The sequence below is a fragment of the Danio rerio genome, chromosome 16, assembly GCF_052040795.2.
Source record: "Danio rerio strain M-AB ecotype USA chromosome 16, GRCz13ab, whole genome shotgun sequence".
Lineage (NCBI taxonomy): Eukaryota > Metazoa > Chordata > Actinopteri > Cypriniformes > Danionidae > Danio > Danio rerio.
The window spans coordinates 886536-910768 of NC_141036.1; the positions used below are offsets into that span (position 1 = coordinate 886536).

The following is a 24233-nucleotide window of genomic DNA, read 5'->3' on the forward strand; positions in this document are numbered from 1 at the left end:
ATGCGAGAGAAATTTGAGTCTTGTGGATTCGCGAAAACCAAAACTGCAAAAAAAAAAAAAAAAAGTAGCTCTCGGGATGCATTTTGTGGCCTTAGAAATGTATTTAGAGGTACGTTTTCAGAATGAGCCTGGATTACTTTACACCAACATAGGCTCATTCTGAAAATTTAGTCCTATATAGAGCACAAATTACGTAGTCAGAGGTACATATGGCTGCGTTTCATTTTTTAAAGGAACGCTATGGGGCGGTATGACGCCACTCCTTTTCTCACTTACGTATTTCGCGGCCTTTCCTGCTGTAACCAGTATGTCTCGTTTGCTTGTCATGTATGTTGGCGGATTTATGACGGTGATGACGATGGCGTTTGAGTCCGGTGAAGAACAGTGCCGGAAAGCAGGTAAGACTACAACAAAATCCAAAAAATAAAATAATCAAGTAAATAACAGGGTCAGAATGTGGTAAAATCTGAAAACGTGGTAAAAATCTAAACGAGAGCTTTTCTTTTTCTGGACAGCTTTTGAAAATTGTTGGTTGGGTTTAGGGAAGTGGGCGGGCGGGTCAGTTGGTTGGTTGGTCAGTCAGTCAGTCAACATCGGCCTCTGGTGGGTTTATGTGAGAACCGCAGGCACGAATGGCACTCGCCAGAGAAATTTGAGTTATAAAAAACATACACAGCGCCCTCTGGTGGATTCACGAATACAAAAACTGCAAAAAACATAGCTCATGGGATGTATTTTGTGGCCTCCAGAAATATATATGGAGGTATCTTTTCAGAATGAGCCTGGGTTGATTATTACGCATGGCACACAGTGTGCGAAGTTTGATTATTTGACAAAATTTTCGCATATAAATACGAAAAAAGAAAGGCATATGTAATGGGGCGATCCCCAAAGGGGAGGGGTTTCCCACTCGTATGCGTGTAGTGGGGGATCCCCAAGGGGGAGGGGTTTCCTCACTATGTTTAGGTGAATGGAGTTAGAAATTAAGCTCGCCACCCCTTTAAAAGTGTGGAGGTTTTGCTTCCGTTATCTCCCTGGCATGGAATAGTGGCAGTGTGTTGAGTGCGTGCAAACTTTTGATGTGCGTTAAGCATTGAGCGTTGAGCAGTAAGCCTGCAGTGTTTAGAAAAAACCTGTAATTCTGTTTCTTTGGCCTGCGGAAGTGCAATCGCATCAGCAAGTAACGGTATGTCTCTGTTTATGTCTCTGGCTATTTCTGGCGAGTTTTAGAGCTGTTAATTAATAATAAATAATTCTTTTAGCTACATCCATGTATGATTGGTGGATTGCTCACCATTTGCGTTAAGAGCCAGTTGACTGGGCTGCGGGTAAGTTTCTATTTGAGAGTCTGTAAATGTTTTATCTAGAAATATGATTTTAAAACGTTAACATGCGAATGAATATTGACTGGTTGTTTTATAGAGAGCCCGTTGCTGTTTTGCTGCTGTCTGGCGACCCGTTTGTGCTACGGAGGGGCGATTTCACTTTCCTTCTCGGCACCTGATTGTGTGTGACTCGGTTGCGTCAAGGCAGTGTGTGTGTGTGTGTGTGTGTGTGTGTGTGTGTGTGTGTAGGATTGTGTGTGTGTGTGGGTGTGAGCGCGCCCTTATTGTGCGAGGGTGCGCTAAATTCTTTCGACGTTGGCGCGGTTGTGAGTGTGCGTGTATGTGTGCAGTGTTGGGATTTAACTATTTGGTGGGTTTGTATTTTGTTTGTGTAAATTGCTAAGGGCTGTTATTGTTCAACCTACATTTCAATACTAACAGTAAGGATTACCTTATATGGGGAGGGTTGTGTTATTTTGGCTTTGTTTGTTATGCGGGTGGTTTGTTTTGAGTGTGGGTTAGTTTCTCTTTATTAATGAGTGTTTTGTTTTGAAGGTTTCGTTGCACTGGAGTGTGGCATTTTCCTCTTTTTCCTTTTGATCTTTCCCAATGGTATATCCTGTGTAATATTGAGTGTGAGAGCAGTGGCCACTGACAACCATTATACAAACCATTGTATTGTTTTGTGACTTATTGTAATTGACTATCTGTTTTATATGATTACATTTTAAAGAAAAAAACTCTATTTAAGTGTCTAATAAAAGATTGTTTGTACACATCTCTGCTTTATTTCCATTTGTTTGGAGAAAACCTGAAGTTGTGGGTAGTAAAGTGAACCTCTATTTGGTTATATTCCGTACAGTACGGGCCCCGGTCACACATACAAAAATTTCAGTGTGCAAAGACCTTAAGAAAGCAGCTGCACCCTACATGTGTACAAGAAATTAATCAAATAGAAAATGATTCATTCTTTGTAATGTTGGGGGCATTTCAGAAATCTTCAGGATATGACAGCATCTGCTTTTAAAATAATGCACGGGTCATATTCAACCCTTAAGTCAACAGTAGGGTTAAATAATAACACAAGAGAAGAGCCTGCGCACAAGGGTGTATAGCTGTGGGGCTTAATTTCTCCAGCAAAGACGAGTCATTTACAAATATTCTTTCAGCGTTTCCTCCGCAAACCTGCCGTCGCCAAAGCCTTCAAATGCCTCGCAGGGCTTCAGTGGTGTCATTGAACAAAAAGCGCCTCCAGTGACTTTAGACTGCATATACCCTTTATTGCAAAGTCAAATTCAAATCATAGCAGAAGTTTGTAAGGAGAAGTATATCTCGGGCGTCAAGTTGCGGGAGCAGATGAAAGGCAGGAGAGGACAGGCTAAATATTTGGCAGTCTTCACAGAGGCCTGTTAAAGGGAGCGTTCCCCAACCCTTGAATAAACAAGTAGCTGGTGTCGCTGTGAAGTTGAATTACATAGCTCAAAGCGCTTTCTTCCACCGGCGCAAAAAAAAAAGAGAGAGAGAGCATTCCCCTTTCTAGGGATTACTCTGAGGAATGTATTTACTGTTTCTCTCGCTCTGTGGCTCCATAAAGGATATATGGAAATCAGAGGGCTACAGACACCACTCAGAAGCCGTTTTGAAATTTGCAGAAAGGTGGAGAGAAAACTATATTGTCCTTTTGAGGTGGGTGGATGCTTTTCCACTCCACCTCACCATGACTGTCATCGTAATCTGATATGACAAATTCACATACAGTGGATTAGCGAGCGGTGGAGAAAAAGCCCGGGCGCTTAATATTTGTTGATGTCGCCTTTTATCTGCCGGCTGTGTGTCCTGGGGCCGCGGTTACCTTGGCGATGAGGATATAGCCATTTTTTTTAAATGTGTTTTTATTGGGGGGGGGGGGGGGGCTCCTGGAGAATCCCGAGTCCCGTCACTGCGTGGCCATCTTTGATGTTCCCCGACTCTTCTTGATGTCAGGCTATGAAAAACGCTTTAAAAAGAAGGCTAACAACTGTAATTAAATCATTAAATTCTTGTCTACGCTTCGCAGAGCATAGAGAAAATTAACTTCCCACCAACCTCATTTTCTACTCGAATATGAAATAATGATTTTTTTTTTTTTTTTTGCTCACATAATTACAAAGCTAACATCTGATAGAGTCAGCATCCAGGGGGGATTATCACATGCATGAGTATTAGACCTCATTACCAGCTTGACTGCAAAATTATTACATCTTGTAATTGGATGGCGAGATTTATATACAGATTGGCCGGGGTTTCTGTAAGATTGTAATTACAGGCTTCATTGGTTCGCTACTTATCGGAACTTCACAGAGAAAACAACTGCTCGAATGAAATGAGCATTTCATTAACCTATAGCCTTATCATGGGAAAACCTGTGTAACGCTCGTGTATGCATTAACATAAATAGGATCGTTCATTTCTCCGCCAGACACCGAGTTTGAGAAATAAACGGGGGCTCGTCCGGGATGCGGGGGCTCGTCCGGGACACAAGTTCGCATCTGGGATGCCCAATCTCATTTGCCTCTCCTAATCCATGTAGATGCCCGGAGAAAACACTGAATTAGTTGTCCATTTCGCCAGGATGAACTCAATACATCTCCTACTTAAAGACTAACCGGCTGTGAAAGCGCTCGGGTTCGGGCCGAGGTGATGTTCTTTTCGCTGTTAACAAAATCTCTGGCCTTGTTCCCCGCTCCAATACAACGGCAGCTGGAGATTGGATGCCCACATAAATAACCCCCTTACACAATGACACTGCAGGATCGATCCAGATTTGATGGCTACTCACACAAAGGCCAGGGGGAGGGGAGCGAGGAGCGGGAGGAGGTGCCGGCTAAAATAAAATTGTTCAATTACTGAGCAAACACTATTTTTCTTACTTTAACAAGAGATTTCACGGACTCGCCGGCCCAGCTGAGTATCTCTAATTTCAACATTACCCGGCTCCAATCAGCCGGGCCCTTGAAATGGACTTGCTATTGGACCTCATTGTTTGGACGTCTTTTTTCAGCTGGGATCAATGCAGACTTTAGACTGGAGCTGATACAAAAACTGGGGAGGCAACCTGGCACCTCCTCAACCCAATTACAAATTAAATTGAACAACTTAAATAAATAAATAAATGCAAGGAAGAAAGATTAGCGAGAGTTCATTTAATTTAAATCATGACTTTTTATTGGTATTGTTATTATTACTGAAAGTTCACAGTAAAAATGCACATCTCCTTTCATTTCTGGCAACCATTGGCAAAATTGCACATTTTTACAAAACTCTTAACACTTTTTTAATTGCTTGGATTGAATATACGCAAGTCAAAGATATTTGGTTCAATAATCACCCATTAACACAAAATAACACAATGTAACATCAAATTAATTCAGTTTCAAAATGCAAGTCAAATATTACATCTGAAATAATGGTGCATTCACTAAAATAAAATAATGTTACTATCAACTTATATGAATGGAAATGCATGGAAGACTAAAATAAAATTGTTCAATTGCTGAGCAAACACTATTGTTCTTAATTTAACAAGAGATTTCCCAGGCTCTTAAAAGAGACTTGCTATTGGACCTCCTTGCTTGGATAGATTTTTTTTAGCTGTGTATATATATATATATATATACAGCTAAAAAAATCTATATATATATAAAATCTATATATATAAAAGAAAGAAAGAAAGAAAGAAAGAAAGAAAGAAAGAAAGAAGATGAGTGAGAGTTCGCTTCATTTAATAACAGTATATATGTGTATGTACAGTTGAAGTCAGAATTATTCATCCCCCTTTAAATTTTATTTTCTTTTTTTTAAATTTTAAACAGAGCGAAGAAAATTCCACAGTATGTCTGATAATATTTTTTTCTTCTGGAGAAAGTCTTATTTGTGTTATTTTGGCTAGAATAAAAGCAGTTTTTAATTTTTTAAACACCATTTTAAGGTCAATATTATTAGCCCCTTCATGCTATACAATTTTTGATAGTCTTACAGAACAAACCATCATTATACAATAACTTGCCTAGTTACCCTAATTACCCTAGTGAAGCCTTTAAATGTCCCTTTAAGCTGTATAAAAGTGTCTTGAAGAATATCTAGTCTAATATTATTTACTGTCATCATGGCAAAGAGGAAATAAATCAGTTATTAGAGATGAGTTATTAACACTATTATGATTAGAAATGTGCTGGAGAAATCTGCTCTCTGTTAAACAGAAATTGGGTGGAAAAAATAAACAGGAGGGCGAATAATTCTGAGTTTAACTGTATATATATATATATATATATATATATATATATATATTAATAACAGTTTAACATGACTTTTTTTTGTTATTGTTGTTATTATTACTGAAAGTTCAGTGTAAACATGCAACTCTCCTTTAGTTTCTGCCCCAAGATATCACAAACTCAAAGTCAGCGTGCGCTCAACACTAACATTTAACAGCACAATATCATTTACAGTTCTTTTTAAAATCATTTTGCTGTAAATGTCAGAACCCTAACATCATTTCTCAAAACTCAAGACACAAAATGCACAACCACTGACAAAACTGCACATTTTACAAAACTCTTGGCACTTTTTTTAAATTGCTTAAGTCAAAGATACTTTGCCTACTCAACTATAATTAGCTGTTAACAATTAATTGCAATTTAAAAATGCAAATCAAGAAGGTTGTTGGTTTGAGTCCCGACTGGGTCAGTTGGTGTTTCTGTGTGGAGTTTGCATGTTCTCCCCGTTTTGGCGTGGGTTTCCTCCCGGTGCCCTGGTTTCCCCCACAGTCCAAACACATGCGCTATAGGGGAACTGATCAACTGGCCATAGTGTGTATGTGTGTGTGTGTGTGTGTGTGTGTGTGTGTGTGTGTGTGTGTGTGTGTGTGTGTGTGTGTGTGTGTGTGTGTGTGTGTGTGTGTAGGGGTATCCCAGTGATGGGTTGCAGCTGGAAGGGCATTCACTGTGTAAAACAAATGCTGGAATAGTTGGGGGTTCATTCCGCTGTGGCGACCCCTAATGAAAAAAGGAACAGGGGCAGATTTATAAGCGAGGTAAGCGGCCGCTTAGGGCCCCAAGAAATCTTGGAGTGCCAACACATATCTATAAGCATAAATTATACCTATAAACTATATATAATATCGTTTTCTACAATATTTGGTTATGGTGGGAGTTAAACAAATACAATTCTAATGTAATTAAATATTATTTAATGTGCAATCAAATATAATATTAATATAATAATGTAATGTAATAATAATATTACAAAATAAAATATCCATCAGTAAAATTTATATATATATATATATTTCATTTTAAGAAAACTAATAATTTATAATGTAGAGCTTCCATTAATTTATTATCAAAAAGAAGATTGAGTGATATGAAAACAACAGCAATATAAATGAATATGAAATACAAGTGGAAGGGTGCATTTTAGGCTGGAATTCCCCAAAATCACTAAATCCACCCCTGTAAAGGAAGAAAGCAAAATGAATGAATGAATGAATGAATGAATGAATGAATGAATGAATGAATGAATGAATGAATGAATGAAAATGCAAGTCACACATTACATCTGTGCATTCACTTAATTAAAATAATGTAACTATCAACTGATTAGCATGGAAGCCTAAAATAAAATTATTCAATTACCGATCAAACACTATTGTTCTTACTTTAACAGGTTTCCCAGGCTCTTAAAAAAGGACTTGCTATTTGTCCGGCTTTTTTCAGCTGGGACCAGTGCAGACTTTGCGTGGAGCTGATACAACAGCAGGGGATGCAACCTGCATGCAAACCTGAGCCAAAGTGACCTGGCTGGATGTGGGACAGGGTCTGCAGGCCGAAAAACATGTGTCCTGGCGCTCGCTGTAACCTTGTGTGCACAGAGCGGATTCATAGATGCTGACAGTTCAATGATGCACACCGACAATCACTGCACTGCACCGCATCCCTCTGTGCTTGAAGGTCAATCAGTACACAACCAAAAGTGTTGGGTTTTAGTTAGCCAAAGTTGCTTCCAAATATGGGAAAACACAAGTTTTTTTTTTTTTTTTTTATCTATTTATTTATATTTTTTATGTTTTTATTTATTTATTTTATTTTATTTTTTTACGCTGATGTTGGGTTAAAATACAAATAAGTTAAATTTAATTTAAAAAATAAAATAAAAATTAAGCCAATATGGATAAACCCTTATTATTATTATTATTATTATTATTATTATTATTATTATTATTGTTATTATTAATAATAGTATTAATAGTATAATTATTATTGTTATTATTTAAATAAAATCTTATGTCAAAAAAAAAACTGCATTAATGGTAAACATGCCAATAATAATAAAAAATAAATAACCCAACATTGGGTTGAAAGAAGTAAAAGCACAATGTTTATTTTATCATATTTAAATTAATGTTTTAATCCAACAGTTGGGTTAAAATTTCATTTAAATAAGAATAAAAAAAACTATCTAGCTAGCTAAATAAATAAATAAATAAATAAATAAATAAAGATTAATATTAATAACAACATTAATATCAATATTAATATTTATTTATTTATTTTATTTTATTTATTTATTTGTTTGTTTGTTTATTAAGTATTTTTTATTATATGTTAAATTATATTTTTAACCCAGCAGTTGGTTCCAAAAATAGATAATAAAATAAAATAAATAGATGAAATGCCAATAAAAATAAAGAATGAGTAACGAACATGGAAAAGAACAATGTCTATTTTATCACATTTTAATTCCAAGTTTTAGTCCAGTTGGGTTAAAAATGTCATTTAAATTTAATTAAAAAAAACAAACAAACAAACAAACAAACAAACAAATAAATAAATAACCAACCCGAAGTGGAGTTAAATATGGTCAATCCCAATATTGGGTCATTTATTTTTTACTAAGAAATCTAAATTATTTTTTAACCCAAGTCTTGGATGTTTATTTTGACCCAGTTTTGGATGTAAGAACACCCAGCATTTTTTTTTTTTTTTTGTTTACAATGTAATCAAGACTTCAGAGGAGTCCAGTCATTTATTTAACAGGACTTATGTCATGTTCAGAAACATCACGACTCTGCAGGAGAGAACACTCCAGATCTGCTGACTCTAGATGATGCTACAGAGCTTCAGATTCAACACTTTGATGACTGCATGAACGCTTCAGATCTCCTCATGCAGAGAGATATTAGCGGGAGGTTATTTGTGTAAATTATACACTGCTGTGAATCTCAGTTTCACCTTTATCAGGATCTAAATAAAAGAGTTCTGGTGCATGAGGAATATATCTGATCTGAAGATGGATGTTTGCGATATGAAGATAAGGGAACTGATATGTGTATTAGTTCATCCAAAGATGCAGTATATACACAAAGATATACTCACAGATGAGGAATACAGCAACATTCACAATGAAGCAAGAAGTAGTAGCAAAACAAGGGTTAAACATCAGAATATTAGTTATAGCATGACTTTTTTATTGTCATTATCATCTTTATTATTTTTATTGTTATGGAAGGTTTAGTGTAAGCGTGCAGCTCTCCTCTAGATTCTGCCTCAGGATATCACAAAATCACAGTGAGCGTGCACACAACACTGACATATAAACAGGCCTTCTTTAACACTCAACACATTTACTTGTTGTGTGTGTGTGTGTGTGTGTGTGTATGCGTGTGCATGTGTGTAGACATGCATGTGTGTATGTGTGTGCATGTATGCAAGTGTGTACATTCATCAATGTGTGTGTGCATGCATGTGTGTGCGAACTTGCGTATGTGTGTGTGTGTGTGTGTGTGTGTGTGTGTGCATGTATGTATGCATGTGTATGTGTGTCTGTGTATGCATGTGCGTGCATATGTGTATGTGTGTATACATGTGTGTGTGCGTGTGTGTATACACGTGTGCATGCATACATGTGTGCGAGCATGTGTATGCATGCATGTGTTTGTGTGTGTATGAATGTGTGTGCGTGTGAGTGTATGTGCATTTGTGTTGGCGTGTCTGTATGCGTTTATGCATGCAAGTGTGTGTGTGTCTATATGTGTGTATACATGCATACATGTGTGTGTATGCATACACGTGTGTATGTGTAGATGCATGAATGTGTGTGCGCGTGTGCATATATGTATGCATGTGTGTGTGTGTGTGTGTATCCATGTGCGTGCATATGTGTATGTGTTTATGCATCTGTGTGTGTGTATACACGTGTGCATGTGTGTATGCATGCATACATGTGCGTGAGCATGTGTATGCATGCATATGTTTCTGTGTGTGTATAAATGTGCGAGCGTGTGAGTGTATGTGCATTTGTGTTGCCATGTGTGTATGTGTTTATGCATGCAAGTGTGTGTGTGTCTATATGTGTGTATACATGCATGCATTTGTGTTTGTGCATGCATTTGTGTGTGCATGCATGCATGCATGCACGTATGTGTGTATACATGTATGTGTGCGCATGTGTGTATGTGCATGTATGCATGTGTGTGTGTGTGTGTGCGCGAATGTATGTGTGTGCATGTGTGTGTGCATGTGTGCGTGCGCATATGTATGTATGCATGCATGCATGTGTGTGTGTGTGTGTGTGTGTGTTCTCTCAGTAAATGCTGGATGTGAACACGTGTCTTAAGGCTAAAATCTGCCCCATTGCCCAAACTGAAGGACTGACAGAAGCTCTGCAGATCCAGCATTATATAACACTGATCTGAAAGGCTGAAGTTTCCCGCCACCGCAGCAGCAGAAGTTGTGAAAGCGTGGCCTAGTTCTGCCATGCCCACACACTGAGTAGGGAGCGAGGGAGGTGTTGCAGTGGATTAAGTGGCGTGTTGGAGATTTAAACACGGCCACCTGATGTCTTTTATCAGCCGCGATCTGTGGCGAGAGCAGAGCCTCCATTTAACAAACCATTACGACTGAAGGAGCCATAAAAGACTAATGCACATAAACACTGCCATTCTGTCTATTAATTACCCCGGGCCCTGTGGCGGTGAGGGCACTTAACCTCCACTAGATCACATGGTGATATGTTTTCCTTAGAAAAGAGCCAAAACAATTAACATCCCCTCTCACATTTCTGTTCTCTGCTCCCGGTAGCCGCTGACCCACTGCTGATCGTGCCCTGTGGGACGCTCCGCACCCCGGACTGCCTTTGATATGTGAGCATGCTGGGATTGCTGGATGGGTGGGAGCAGGTTTTGTTGTGCTTCTTTAAAACCCTGACAGTGTTGCTGGAGGTGCGGGATTCAGGGGGGAAAGAGACACTGATTAACTCAAACACACACACACATAGAGACAGATGCAAATACACACAAACACACACACACACATCTTTTATTTGCAATAGAGATAGAGTTCTCAGGTTTAAAATAAATCACATACAGCACATTTATGAATATACAGAAAATAAATAAATCAAGTAATAAATAAATAAATAAAGTATTAAATAAATAAATAATAATAAATAAATTATTTAATTGATTGATTGATTGTTTGATTGATTAAGTATTAAATTAATTAATTAATTAAGTAACGAATAATAAAATAAAGTTAGAAATAAATAAAAAAATCATAAATAAAGTAATACATAAATAAATAAATAAGGTAAGAAATAAATATATAAATTAATAAATAAAATAATAAATAAATTAATTAAGTAACAATAAATAAATAAAGTATTAAATAAATAAATAAGGTTAGAAATAAATATATAACTAAATAAATAAATAAAGTAATATAATTACATATTAATATAAATTAATTATAATATAAAATAAATATTTTAGAAAAAAATGTAAGTAACAAAAAGTATTTGTTTATTTTTTAACATATATATATATATATATATATATATATATATATATATATATATATATATATATATATATATATATATATATATATATATATATATATATATATATATATATATATATATATATATATATATGTTGTAGCATAACAAAGTAAATAATAGTCATAACTAGAACAGAATATATATATATATATATATATATATATATATATATATATATATATATATATATATATATATATATATATATATATATATACAACAGTTCTGTCTGGTTCTCGAATCTGATTAACTGATAGCCGTGATATATTTAAGTAATATCAGCACCCGTACAGCCTCTTTACTCTTTGTGTATTACTCCGCTCAGCAGAAAGCAGACACTACAGAACTAAAGGTAAAAGATGCTTGCTCAGCTGTTAAACCGTCAGCTTATGATTTCAATCCCATGCGGAAGAAAGTAGTTCCTCATACAAAAGGGTTTTTGAGACTCGAGTATCATATCGACGAGTAGCAGTGCGATATGGCTGTGTATCGGCACTGGTGGGGGCACTAAGGCACTCGGCCTGCAGCCTTCATATCTTCAAGAATAGAAAAAACATTAAATATAATAAATTAATATTTTATAGAGCAGCGTGTAGGCTCCACAACTCGACATATGGCAAGCCAGTTCAGCCTATAAAGAGTTAGAAGTCAGCATCACTAATATGAAGCATGATGGAGTAAATGCACACAGCCATTTAATTTCAGCCAGCCAGCCTCTGAACTGTCTTTCCATTATAAATGTGCCACGTTAACGGTCGAATTTCTTTAAAAATCAGTGATCTCTACTGCATCAAAGATATACAACATGAAGTGAGTCTCAGAGTGTACAAGAAGCTCTGCATTAAATGACATTATTCCCCGGCATCTCTTTAAAATAAGACAGCTTGTTTTACCACAGTATTTTTAATGGAGTTTATGAGCTCGTCTGCTGATCCTGATGGCACTAGCGGTTACACGGTCTTTCATCTTGTTTTACGCTTTAACTGAATGTATTGTAATTACATTACAGCATCGATGCTGTGAAATAAACCTTATGAAATTGAAAATAGTCACATAAAGCTTTCACCAGACGTTTATCCTTGGCTAAAAAAACACTAGCTGTGCATGTACCCTAGATTTTAAATATATATATATATATATATATATATATATATATATATATATATATATATATATATATATATATATATATATATATATATATATACACATACATGTTTTGTTTACACGTTAATTAGGTTAACTAGGCAGGTTAGGGTAATTAGGCAAGTTATTGTATAAATGATGGTTTGTTCTGTAGACTTTTGAAAAATAATATAGCTTAAAAGGGTGAATTATATTGACCTTAAAATTGTTTAAAAAATTAAAAACTGCTTTTATTCTAGCCAAAATAAAACAAATAAGACTTTCTTCAGAAGAAAAAATATTATCAGACATACTGTGAAAATTTCCTTGTTCTGTTAAACATCATTTGGGAAATATATAAAATAAAATAAAATATTATATAATAAAATAAAACAAAATGAAATAAAATAATAAAACAATATATATATATATATATATATATATATATATATATATATATATATATATATATATATATATATATATATATATATATATATATAATAAAATAATAAAATAAAATAAAAATTCTGACTTTAACTGCAACTTAAACTCCTAATCCAGGTTTAAAAAACTGGTGTAATCTGACATCCAGTTTTGTAGACTTACTGTCTTTGCTAATATCATACACAAAGACACCGCTTGTGATGTATATCTGTCTCCTACCTCTGAGGTCTCTCTAAACATGCCCAATGTTGGCTCAGGTGACAGATCAATCTTATATACATCAGATTTACCTTTAAAGCTGTTATGCAAAAATGGACTAATAGTATGGCATGTCCAGAATGAGTCATGACCCTTCAGAGGTTATACATATATTGCACACAAGGATGCATTTGGGAAAATCTTTTACTTTTGAATATGATGTCTGTGAATAACTGAAAATATCCAGCCTGTGTCTCGCGTTAACAGAACAATCGAGTTTAGAAAGATGTCTCTGCATCAAGCTCCTTTCCCCACTCTTTCCTGATTTTACAATTCCCAACACGAATCAATCAAGTTAAATTAATCATTTCTGCAAATTTAAGTAGATTAAACATAAAAGAATTAAGAAAAACTCTATAATTGTGTCGCTTCAGCTCATTTTACATGAACAACCCGCACAACTATTAGTGTATAATCAGAAACCGAAATGTTTTCACTTGAACCCAATCTAGAAATGCACTTCAAATGAAAGACCCAGTAAACAATGGCCCAATTATCCGCTCTGGTCTCGTTCTGCTGATTATTGATGGAGTGGAAAGTTTGCATTCTAGTGCCAAACCAGCAGATGCCCAGTAGTGTAGGAGACTCGGTGCCAAGGTGTCGCTACAACGAGGTAAAATCTCTGTCCATATGCTGTGCTGTCAGCCACACACACACACACACACACACATACTGCTCTCCGGCCTGACCACATTCACACACACACACACACACACACACCTCTTTTATTAGTCTGAAATCCCCTCTTCCGTGCGTTGGGTGTGGTGCAGCATTCCTGGCAGATTCCTGCACTAATAAGCCATTTAACTGCTGTCCTCTTTATTGCAGCAGATTCTGGGTTATTGGATAAACTTTATTTGTGAGCTGGGAGCGCAGGCGATGGCTGCTGGTGAACGCTTTCCTCCCAATGACTTTAGCTTGGAGTGGATTTCAGCACGTATAATTTGTTAATCTCTCCTGGGCGAGAGCGGCATACCGGAGATTTTTAACCTCGTGTCAACTGGCTGAAGACAGAAGAGGACAATAGGAGGACAGTCATGTGTGGTCCAGCTGACCCCGACGTGATAGAAACGACCCAGCGCCGGTAATCTCAAGACTTCCTGAAGTGCTGAAGAGATGATTTGTGTGGTGGTGATGATGGAGCAGTGAGAGCTTTAACTCATCCTTCACCTGCAGAACATGCTGGATATTGATCAGCAGCTCGATTATGCTCACATCAGGACACTCAAAGGAGGAAAAACATTATAACACTGGGTCACATGTGGATAAACCAAACAGATGGGTTAACAATGTCATTTCAATTTAGCTTTCAAAACATTGGGGTTTGTCCATATTTGAATCAGTGCCGGGTTAAAACCACCCAGCATTCTTGTGCATTCTTAAATCATGTTGGGTCAAATATGGACAAATTTGAACAAGCAAACCAGCTTTGGTTTTGTCCATGTTTGACCCAATGTTTGATTAAAACAGCCTCGAGTTTTAGAGCTGTTTAAAAAGTGCATATATGTCATTGGGTCAAATATGGACAGCAGCTAGGGTTTAACCCAATTTATTAAACAACAACATTAGATTTGTTCATGTTTAGCAAAATGTTGCTAAAAACAGCCTAGCATTTTAATGCATTTATATACACAAATGTTGGCTCATATTAACCCAACATTTGGTCAAACAGGGAAACCCAACCATTGGGTTAATCTTTTATTTATATTATTAAATTATTTTTATTTATTTGTTCATTATTTAACCCATCTTACCACTTTTGGAGTGTAAACACTCTTGAAAATGCCGGGTAGTATTTAACTAAAGTTGGGTTAGATAAGAATATATATAATGTTTTCCACTTAACAGATTAAATACATTTTCCAACCCAACTCTTGCATTTATTTTTTGTTTTTAATAAATTTAAATGACACTTTTTACCAAACTGCTTTTGCCATATTTGACCAAAGACTAGATTATTACTTCCCAGCATTTTTAAAGCAGAGTTTACACACTCAAAAATAATCCTGGGTTGCATTAACACAACTTTGGGTCAAATGTGGACAAACCCAATGACTGGGTTGAAAATTTTACTAAAATTGTAATTGAAAAAATTAAGTCAACTTTGGGTTTGTCCATTTTTGAACCAATGGTTGGGGTTTTCCTATTTGGGCCAATGCTAATGCAAGCCAACATGTTTATAAAAATGTTGTAAAAATGCTGGGTTATGTTAACCTAACATTTGGTCAGGTAGGGAAAACCAACCATTGGGTTAATCTTTGAATTTAAATTTAAATAAAAATGTTCAATAAAACTAAACTTACATGTGTTCATTATTTGATCCAAGTCAGCATTTTTATAGTCTATGCACTCTAAACATGCAGGTTAGTATTAAGCTGGCAATGGGTCAGATAAGAAAATATATAGTTTTTGACCCAATGGTTGGGGTTTTCCTATTTGGGCCAATGTTAATGCAAGCCAACATTTTAAGAGGTTATAAAAATGCCGGATTGTATTAACCTAACATTGGGTCAAATATGGGAAACCCAGCTGTTGGGTCCATGCAACCCGGCATTTTAGAGCATTTTATATTCACTATAAAAATTGTGTTAATCAAACTTTGGGTCAGATATGGACAATCACAGCACTGGTGTTATTTGTTTTCTTTTTTCAATTAAATTAAATTTTCAACCCTGCTGTTGGGTTTGTCTGTATATGACCCAATTTTGGGTAAATACAACCCAGCATTTAATAAAAAATTGAAGAATTGTAGGTTGTATTAACCAAAGAGTAAAAGTAAAAAATCCCGAGTTGTATTAACCGGACTTCTGTCAGTCATAGAAAACCGAAAACCCTATGTTTGTCCATATTCGACCCAATGTTAGGTCAATACAACCCAGCATTTTAAAGCATTTAAAAATATATATATTAACTCTAAAAGTTATTGGTCGTGTTAACCAAACTTTGGGTCAAATATAGACAACCCAATTTTCAATTAAAGTAATCTGTATTTTTCCACCCAACTGTTGGGTTTTTCCATACCCAAACTTGGGTCAATACAACCCCGCATTTTATAACATTTTTTTTTTTATTTTTATTCTGGGTTGTATTAACCAAACCCAAAATGTGTTGTATTAGGCAAACTTTGGGTCAAATATTGACAATCCCATCACTGGTGATATTTATTTTTATTTAATTTATTTTTTTTAACCCAACTGTTCACTTTGTCCCTATTCGACCCAACATTGGGGTAATATAATGCAGCATTTTAGAGAGTTTTTAAGAATATATTCATTATAAAAATATGAGTTGAGTTACCCAAACTTTGGGTCAAATATGGACAATCACAACACTGGTGTTATTTATTTATTTATTTAATTTTTGTTTATTTAGCATTTTTCAACTGTTGGGTTTGTTTATATATAACCTAATGCTGGGTCAAAACAACCAAGCATTTAAGAACATTTTTTTAAGAATTTTGGGTTGCATTAACCAAACCTCCCCAAAAATCTGGTGTATAAGGCAAAACTTGGGTCAAATATTGACAACCCCAACACTTATAATATTCAATGTTATGTTTTAAATTAAATTAAATGAAAAATTTTCCACCCAACCGCTCAGTTTGTCCATACTTGACCCAACGTTGGGTTAATACAATCCTGAATGTTTAGGATTTTAATATGTAAAGCTGAAAGTGCAAAGCATCATTCACATCCCAGTCGTGCAGAGATTATTCTCTCTCACACACACAGACACACACACACACACACACAGACACACACACACACACACACACACACACACACACACACACACACACACACACACACACACACACACACACACACACACACACACAGTCCTGCTGTAACTAGTTGACGAACAGTCTGTTCAGCCAAGAGTGCGGATCAATCAGCCCGTCCTAAAACCCGAAGCTACTAAAATACTGCGACGATGCGGTTTGCTGCTGAAACTCCACATTTGACCACTGCTGACACAGTCTGGCTCTGGTCATCTTCCAGTCCGGAGGGGATTTACTCAGTAGCCATGGTTTGGAGAGATGTCCTGGTTCCCTTTAATAGCATTAGGGGTTCAAACCGTTCGGGCTGTAATCTAGAGAGAGAAGAGACTCCAGCGCATGCCTTTGATCTCGTCGCTTTTGGCTGTTTAAAGTTGACACTTTAGCTGAATGCCATCGCCTGCTGTCGTTTGTGCTACACGGGTTTCACAGTGTTGTAAGAATTGCCCTACACCTGTTCTTAAAGAATGTACATTGACATGCTTGAGAAACGCATTGATTTTTCAGTCCTATGAAATCCAGGAACGTCTGCGCCGTGAGATCTGCCTCATGAAGCTGGCATGCAGATGACAGAGATGCTCTGAAAGGAAATAAACGCTGGGGTTTTGTTTTAGAGGAATGAGAAGCAAGCATGGACAATGAAACATGCTTCTTAAACAACAGCACAGACGGAGTCACTGAAATGCGTCTGAATATAAAACAGCACAAAAAACACCATGAACACACACACACACACACACACACACACACTCGCACGAAACATGTCTGTCTCTTGTTTGTGTTTTGAAATGGTTTAAACAAAAAACTTCAACCTTTGAAATATGCAGGATTCACCCACTGTAATCACTGCTCTGTTAAGCAGAGGTTTGGTATTTATATGACAGAAGAGGAGCAGAAAACTGAGAGCTTGCTCAAGGGCATGTGTACTATACTTTCCATAATTTATAGATATGTGTGTATACATGCATGCCTGTCAATGCATGCACACACTCAAAATATAGATGTGTTTTCTGCCTGTTCTATAACCGCTTTTTAAAATGAGCTTGGGCAACACAATTATTAAGTTGTTTGTTCGATGTTTAATGTTCAATTTATAAATAATAATGATAATAAACATAATAATAATAATAATGCGTTAAATGAATCGATTTGCGTTGGGATGACATGAATGGAGTGTGTGTTTTGCAGTGCATGCACCTTCAAATAGTTATTAAGCTAAAATAAACGCTATTTATTTATTGCTTTAAGGAAAGCATCCTACAAGTATCCATGCGATGTAGTTCTCCTACTGTTGCAGTAGCAGGGAAAGTGATAATGAGAGTTTAACAAGCCCCATAAATCAGTTAAGTGTGAACACGCTTTATTGGCCATAGATTACACGTGCCATTGTTTGACGAGGGTCAGACTTCAACCCCTTTACAATTTATTTTCCCCACTCAGCCGAAAACGGAAATCTGATATCTCACCACCCCCCAAAATAAGAAAGAAGAAAAATGCATGCATCAATCTAATAATTATAACATGCATGGTTAAATTGCGCGCGTTTTCTTAAAGTTTCACTAAGCAATGCTTACTTTTAAATCTAAATGAAGACGAATACAAAATAAATGTGAGGTTTATATTATTGAACACCCGCTAACTTTTTCTCTCAATGTCCTTTCTTAACGTCTCTGTCTTCGTCGTTTGGAGATATTTTCAGTGCGATATCTGCATGATCTCCAGCTCTGCGCGTTTGCAGCGGGTTATCACCACTGCCATTCCTCCTTCTGTCTGATGTGTTCCTCTGATTGGCATCAGTGCCCTCAGATATTTTCAACAGATCCTCCACTCGCGGCCATCTGGGCCAGATCGCAATCGCTGGCTTCATCTGAGCCGTTAAACTATTAAATCCACTATATCCTTTCAGCGAGCACAAGTTTAGAAGCGACCCCGTGACAGAAGCAGAGTCTCGGACACACCAGGAGAAGAATATACACTCATTCGGCACGCATGCGATTTACATAATGCAACAAAGAGAAATAAAATGCATGCTTTATTTAATGTTTAACTCAGTTATTAATGCTGCATTAATAATCAAAGAGTAGCTAAAATATTACAAAGTCTGTAAAATATTGTAATAGAAAAAAAAATAAACACGTCGGGTTTTAATTATATTTCGCATGCATCACGCAAAAGCAGCTCATTATTGTAAGTGGGTGGTATTTTGCTGAAGATGTGGTGGGATTAGTGAGATTATTGTTACCACACACACACATTAAATCGCAAACTGTTAGACCACAGGCGAAGTCTTTATCTGTCATGACTATTATTAGTGGTATTAATAATTTTGGGGGGGTTGTAGTAGCTAAATGGCGCTCGTGTGCATGTTAATGAAGTGCTCACGATTATTCACGACATCACCTCGTTCAGTATTTAACAATGAAACATAAATACAAAGTCCCCAACGCCCCCACCCCCGTGTGTATGCTTGTAAGTGCCTCTGGGTTAGAAGTGCGTGCGTGCGTGTGTGAGAGAGAGAGGGAGTATGAAGAAAAGGAGGAGAAAGTCTATTTGACACACATTTACTGCACCGATTATCAGAATAATTAATTAATCTGATTTAGCAAATAAAATAATTAATATTTTCGCATTATTATAGCCGATGTTGTGGTAATAAGTTCGTGCATTAAAACCTATTCTTGTGTCAGGGTGTTTAAAAATATAATGCATTAAAACAAAACCAATGCATGAGGTTTAGAGTATGCACATCTTTAATTATTTAAGCTCACTCCGACAAAAACAATAAAGCCAGAGCCTCATTTGAATAATTCAATTCAGAATATAATTTTTACCAAATGTGCATAATCCCGTACACCATCCTAAAAGCACCTTCAAAATAAAAGAGAATGCGGTTTGCTTTGTATCTCGCCAATACCTTATGAAGATCAGTGTCATCGCGAGTGTTGCTTTAATTCTCCCGTGTTTATAAGAATTACGAGCCATTCAAATAAGTTCCGCGTGCCTATCAGTTCATTTCCCCAGTGCTGGGCAGCTGTAAAATCGCGTAGACAGGTTGTCACACTACAGTGAATGGATTCTAATGCTAAACATTTAACATACAATCCTCCAAACAGTGCAAAAGTGGCCCTGGCCAATGCACTAACCACATGCGCCAACGAGGAGGAGCCTGGGACGCCAATCAAAGCATCAACTTCAAATTGTATCTGAGAGATCAGCCCAGGACCTAGGGGCAGAGACATCAGTTGGAGCTCAATTGTTGATCTGATCACATCCGACGGACTTGCTGCAGAAGAGAAGCTGAGATTTAAAGACGAGCGCTTTCCCGTTCGCTTTTCAGAGAGAGAGAAACTCTTGCACTTCTCGCTTTGGTGGGTTATTTGCTTTTTTTGCCTGGTTTTGGCTTCCGACGTGGCGGAGGAGATGTCTTTCCCCCAGCTGGGCTACCCGCAGTATTTAAGTGCCTCCCAGGCGGTGTACGGAGGCGACCGACCGGGAGTTCTGACTCCGTCGTCCCGCGCAGGGAGCGCTGAGATCGGGGGTAGCGCGTCTGCGGCCGCCGCTGCGGTGTCCTCGGTGTTGGGCATGTACCCGTACGCACACAACTACAGCGCCTTTCTGCCTTACACCAGCGCCGATCTGGCTCTTTTCTCCCAAATGGTAAGTCCATTTCTAGATGAACTTGTTCTTGCATTTTTCCGCTACTTTTCATAGTTTTTTTTATTCCACAATCGTATGCCCTCCATTTATTTGTGATCGTCGCAGGTCAACATAGCTTGCATGGGAAATTGGGAATTGTATTATTAAGTTTATAGTACAAATTCTGAAATGGCATTACGGATTTAATGTGATAAACAAGCTAAGAAATGTGTACAGTTATTTCCGATCGCGATTTCAGCATTGGGTGTGAAAAGTTTTATTTCGACTTGATTTTGGAGTTGGAGGATTGTTGTGCCGGGGGTGTTATAGCTAACATGATTGATGTGATTTAAAGCGTCTTTAAAATATGTTACAATTGTTATTGTTGTTTTTGTCTCAGAGTGATCTGCTAAAATTGTTTAAAACGAGAACTTTTCGCTTCGCAGAGGGGAATAATGTCAAGCCGAATTATGGCTCGAAACCCTCGCCAAACTGCTTGGTGACTTTTTCTAGTGTATATATGCATTTATTTTAATGTATATAAATACAAGAAATTTGAGTGATGAAATGTGGGGATTCACAACAACAGAATCTCGCTGGAATCCCCTTAAATAGAGACACAGTGAAAGATTTGTCAAAAGGAGAGCTGTGATTAATCCCCGGTGTTGTATAAATCTGTGCTTCATAGGATTTATTTTTTTATAATTGTGTACACATGATTTAACAATTTTAAAATAGCGCAGAATGCTTTTCCTGTGGGTTTTCGATGTGTTGTTACACTGAGGAATATTTGGATGTTTGTTGCAGCTGTATAACACATGATTAATAATAGTAATAATGATGAGAATCATAGGCCTGTATGTCATGGGCGAGCCTTTAATGAAATTTCAACCAAATCGCACTCAAAATAATGCTATAATAATCATATTTACCGAAGATTACATATTTTCATTCTTCTTTTTTGTTATTGCCATTCTTATTAAGCTTGTGATTATATTTATAAATGTTTTATATGCGCGCGCGCGTGTGTGTGTGTGTGTGTGTGTGTGTGTGCATGTGTGTGTTATCTCCATCTGTGGCCTAGCTTTTTTTGAGAAGACAATGTTGGTCAAAGGTCAAAATAAACGTTAGTTTGCTTAGAAAAACAGAGGGAAAATCTTACAAGCAAACCCGAGGTTTTCAGGAGGCCAGCTGAATTAAAAAATAGCATGATTGACAAAGATTGTGTCAAAGAAAGTTAAAGTTTGACAGATTTGTTTTGCATTCATGTATAACACGGTTATGTATAATAAATGCACTTTATCTTATTCTGTGTTCCCCTTGTCAACCTCCCAGGGCTCTCAGTATGATCTGAAAGACAGCCCTGGAGTCCACCCTGCCAGCTTCGCTGCCCACACGAGTCCTGCCTTCTACCCCTACGGCCAGTTCCAGTACGGAGACCCCGCCAGGCCCAAAAACGCCACCCGGGAGAGCACCAGCACCCTGAAGGCCTGGCTGAACGAGCACAGGAAAAACCCCTATCCCACCAAAGGAGAGAAGATCATGCTGGCCATCATCACCAAGATGACCCTCACGCAAGTGTCCACCTGGTTCGCCAACGCTAGAAGGAGACTCAAGAAGGAGAACAAGGTGACCTGGGGCGCCAGGAGCAAGGACGACGAGAACATTTTTGGAAGCGATAACGAAGGAGACGCCGAAAAGAACGAGGACGAAGAGGAGATAGATCTGGAGAGCATAGATATCGATAAAATCGACGACAACGATGGCGATCAGAGCAACGAGGAGGACGAGGACAAGCGCGCGGAGCTGGAGAGCCTCCAGGAGAAGCGACACGCGTCCAAAGAGCCGTCGGATGGCAACAACAACACTACTAGAGTACTGTCGCCCGGTCGACAGGGCGGTTTTCAAGTTCCGGTTAGCAATAAGCCCAAAATATGGTCGTTGGCAGAAACAGCGACCAGTCCCGATAGCGCGCAAAAACCTACGTCACCTTCCGTTCCCGTCAGCCACCCGGCCTTCCTGCCCAGCCACGGACTGTACACGTGCCAGATCGGCAAGTTCCACAACTGGACGAACGGCGCGTTTCTGGGACAAAACTCTCTGCTGAATGTGCGCTCTTTCCTGGGCGTCAACCAGCACAACCACCCGGCGCAGCAGCAGCAGCAGCAGACGGGGCCCGCGTCCCTGCAGGTGCTGTCGGCCGGGAACACGGACAAGATGCCGGAGGACCTGAGTCCAAAACACATAGGTAACACACCAGGGCTTTATTATTATTGTTATTAATAGTGATATAATTATAAATAATATAGCAACACATTAAAATGAAAATGCACGATACATGTTGCCAACTCCACTCAATCTAATTCCAGTGTTCTCTTATTTTAAATGTCAGATCGGGAAAATGTCCTCAGAAATGAATCACCAACGCAACCTTTAAAGTCGTCGTTTCGTCCTCTTCATGACAGGTAAATGTGCATTATACTCTCAGTTTTCCCTCCTCCTTCTTCATATATTGTTATTTTTTATTAGTAGCAGTAAGCTATCATTATACAAGATGAAGTGGCTGTTTTTAAAACTGCTTATCGGAGGAAGACTCTTGGGATAAAGCTATTTCCTCACAGACAGACAGAGAAAAATCCGCGCTTAGCGCTTATAATAAATAGTTGCGCTTTTCCTGGTGACAAAAGGCCACGAATTCCCCTCCCCGCACACTCAGCGGCTCTCAGGAGAATAACTACTTATCAAGTCACCGAGGCTGTGTGCCTTTCCTAAAGACCCCTGGGAACGGTGGAGCTCGGGGGAGCAGTCCTGCGCAAACTTTCCCCTTTTAAGTGCCTCGATTCCTGCAGGCCCGCTGCGCTGTTCTGGTGACCTGACTTGTGGCTATTATTCATTTGCTGGTGCTTAGGAGTCGCGCAAGTGGATTTAGTGCTCAATCGCGAGATTATATTATTTTAAACGCCTGCATTTCAGTGCAAAACTCTTCCTGAAATGGTTTAATATTACACTCTATAAGAAATGATGCATTGTTGTTGCACAGCATTAGATTAAAATATGCACGAACCCTAGCATTGCGTTTAAACGTGTCGTTTAAATTAACTAGAATAAAACCCATCGATGAAATACGAATATTTATATATTAATTTATATGTGAATAATGTAACGCACGGCGATCCAATTAAAAAATCCAGCTAAACTGTGATCGCTAGAACACATCTAAATGATTATTAGTGCATGCACACTAAAAATGCATGCTGTTTTAACCCAGATATGGACAAACCCAACTGTGGTGTTAACATTTAATCGTAAAATCACCCCAACATTGGGACTGATCCCTATCAGAGTCACTTATTTAGAGTGTGTGCATGTTAAATGGAAATCCTCGTAGTTTAAAGACTCTCAGCAGATGTTTTGAGCATCTCTCTTTCTCTCCACAGCCCCAGAAACCAGCAGGAATCAACACAGAGGGTCCTCACAGCGCTGTCCTCCGCTTGATCAACACATTTGCACCCCCAAAAGGACTGATGGCACTAATAATGGACACTGAAAGCGAAATCAATTCAGCGTAGCGTTGAGTCTCTCTAAAACAACCGGCCGCTGGAGTTGTACATAATGACACCTGTGATCCCTCCCTTACCGTGGGACATTGGTAGGCGTACTTTGTCTTTATGTGTTGGTGTTTTCCTTTAAGGTGACCCACCATTTGTAAATAGCGAGTTGACGGAGTTTGTCCAGATCATATATTTTGTCTAATAAACTAAATGAAATTATAGACACATTCATTCAGA

General features: G+C 37.8%; 1 protein-coding gene and 1 long non-coding RNA gene across 3 annotated transcripts; both read left to right on the forward strand.

Moving 5' to 3' along the window:
* Nucleotides 1–985: 985 nt before the first annotated feature.
* Nucleotides 986–1553, forward strand: LOC147840097 (uncharacterized). The gene is made up of 3 exons (XR_015510776.1): nucleotides 986–1186; nucleotides 1263–1328; nucleotides 1423–1553. It is a non-coding gene; the product is annotated as an uncharacterized LOC147840097 (long non-coding RNA).
* Nucleotides 1554–20024: 18471 nt separating this feature from the next.
* On the forward strand, nucleotides 20025–24233 carry irx1a (iroquois homeobox 1a). Of its 2 annotated transcripts, NM_207184.2 has the most exon segments (4): nucleotides 20025–20466; nucleotides 21781–22693; nucleotides 22838–22910; nucleotides 23883–24233. In NM_207184.2, coding segments are annotated over 4 exon segments (1281 nt in total). In that variant the 5' UTR covers nucleotides 20025–20229; the 3' UTR covers nucleotides 23941–24233.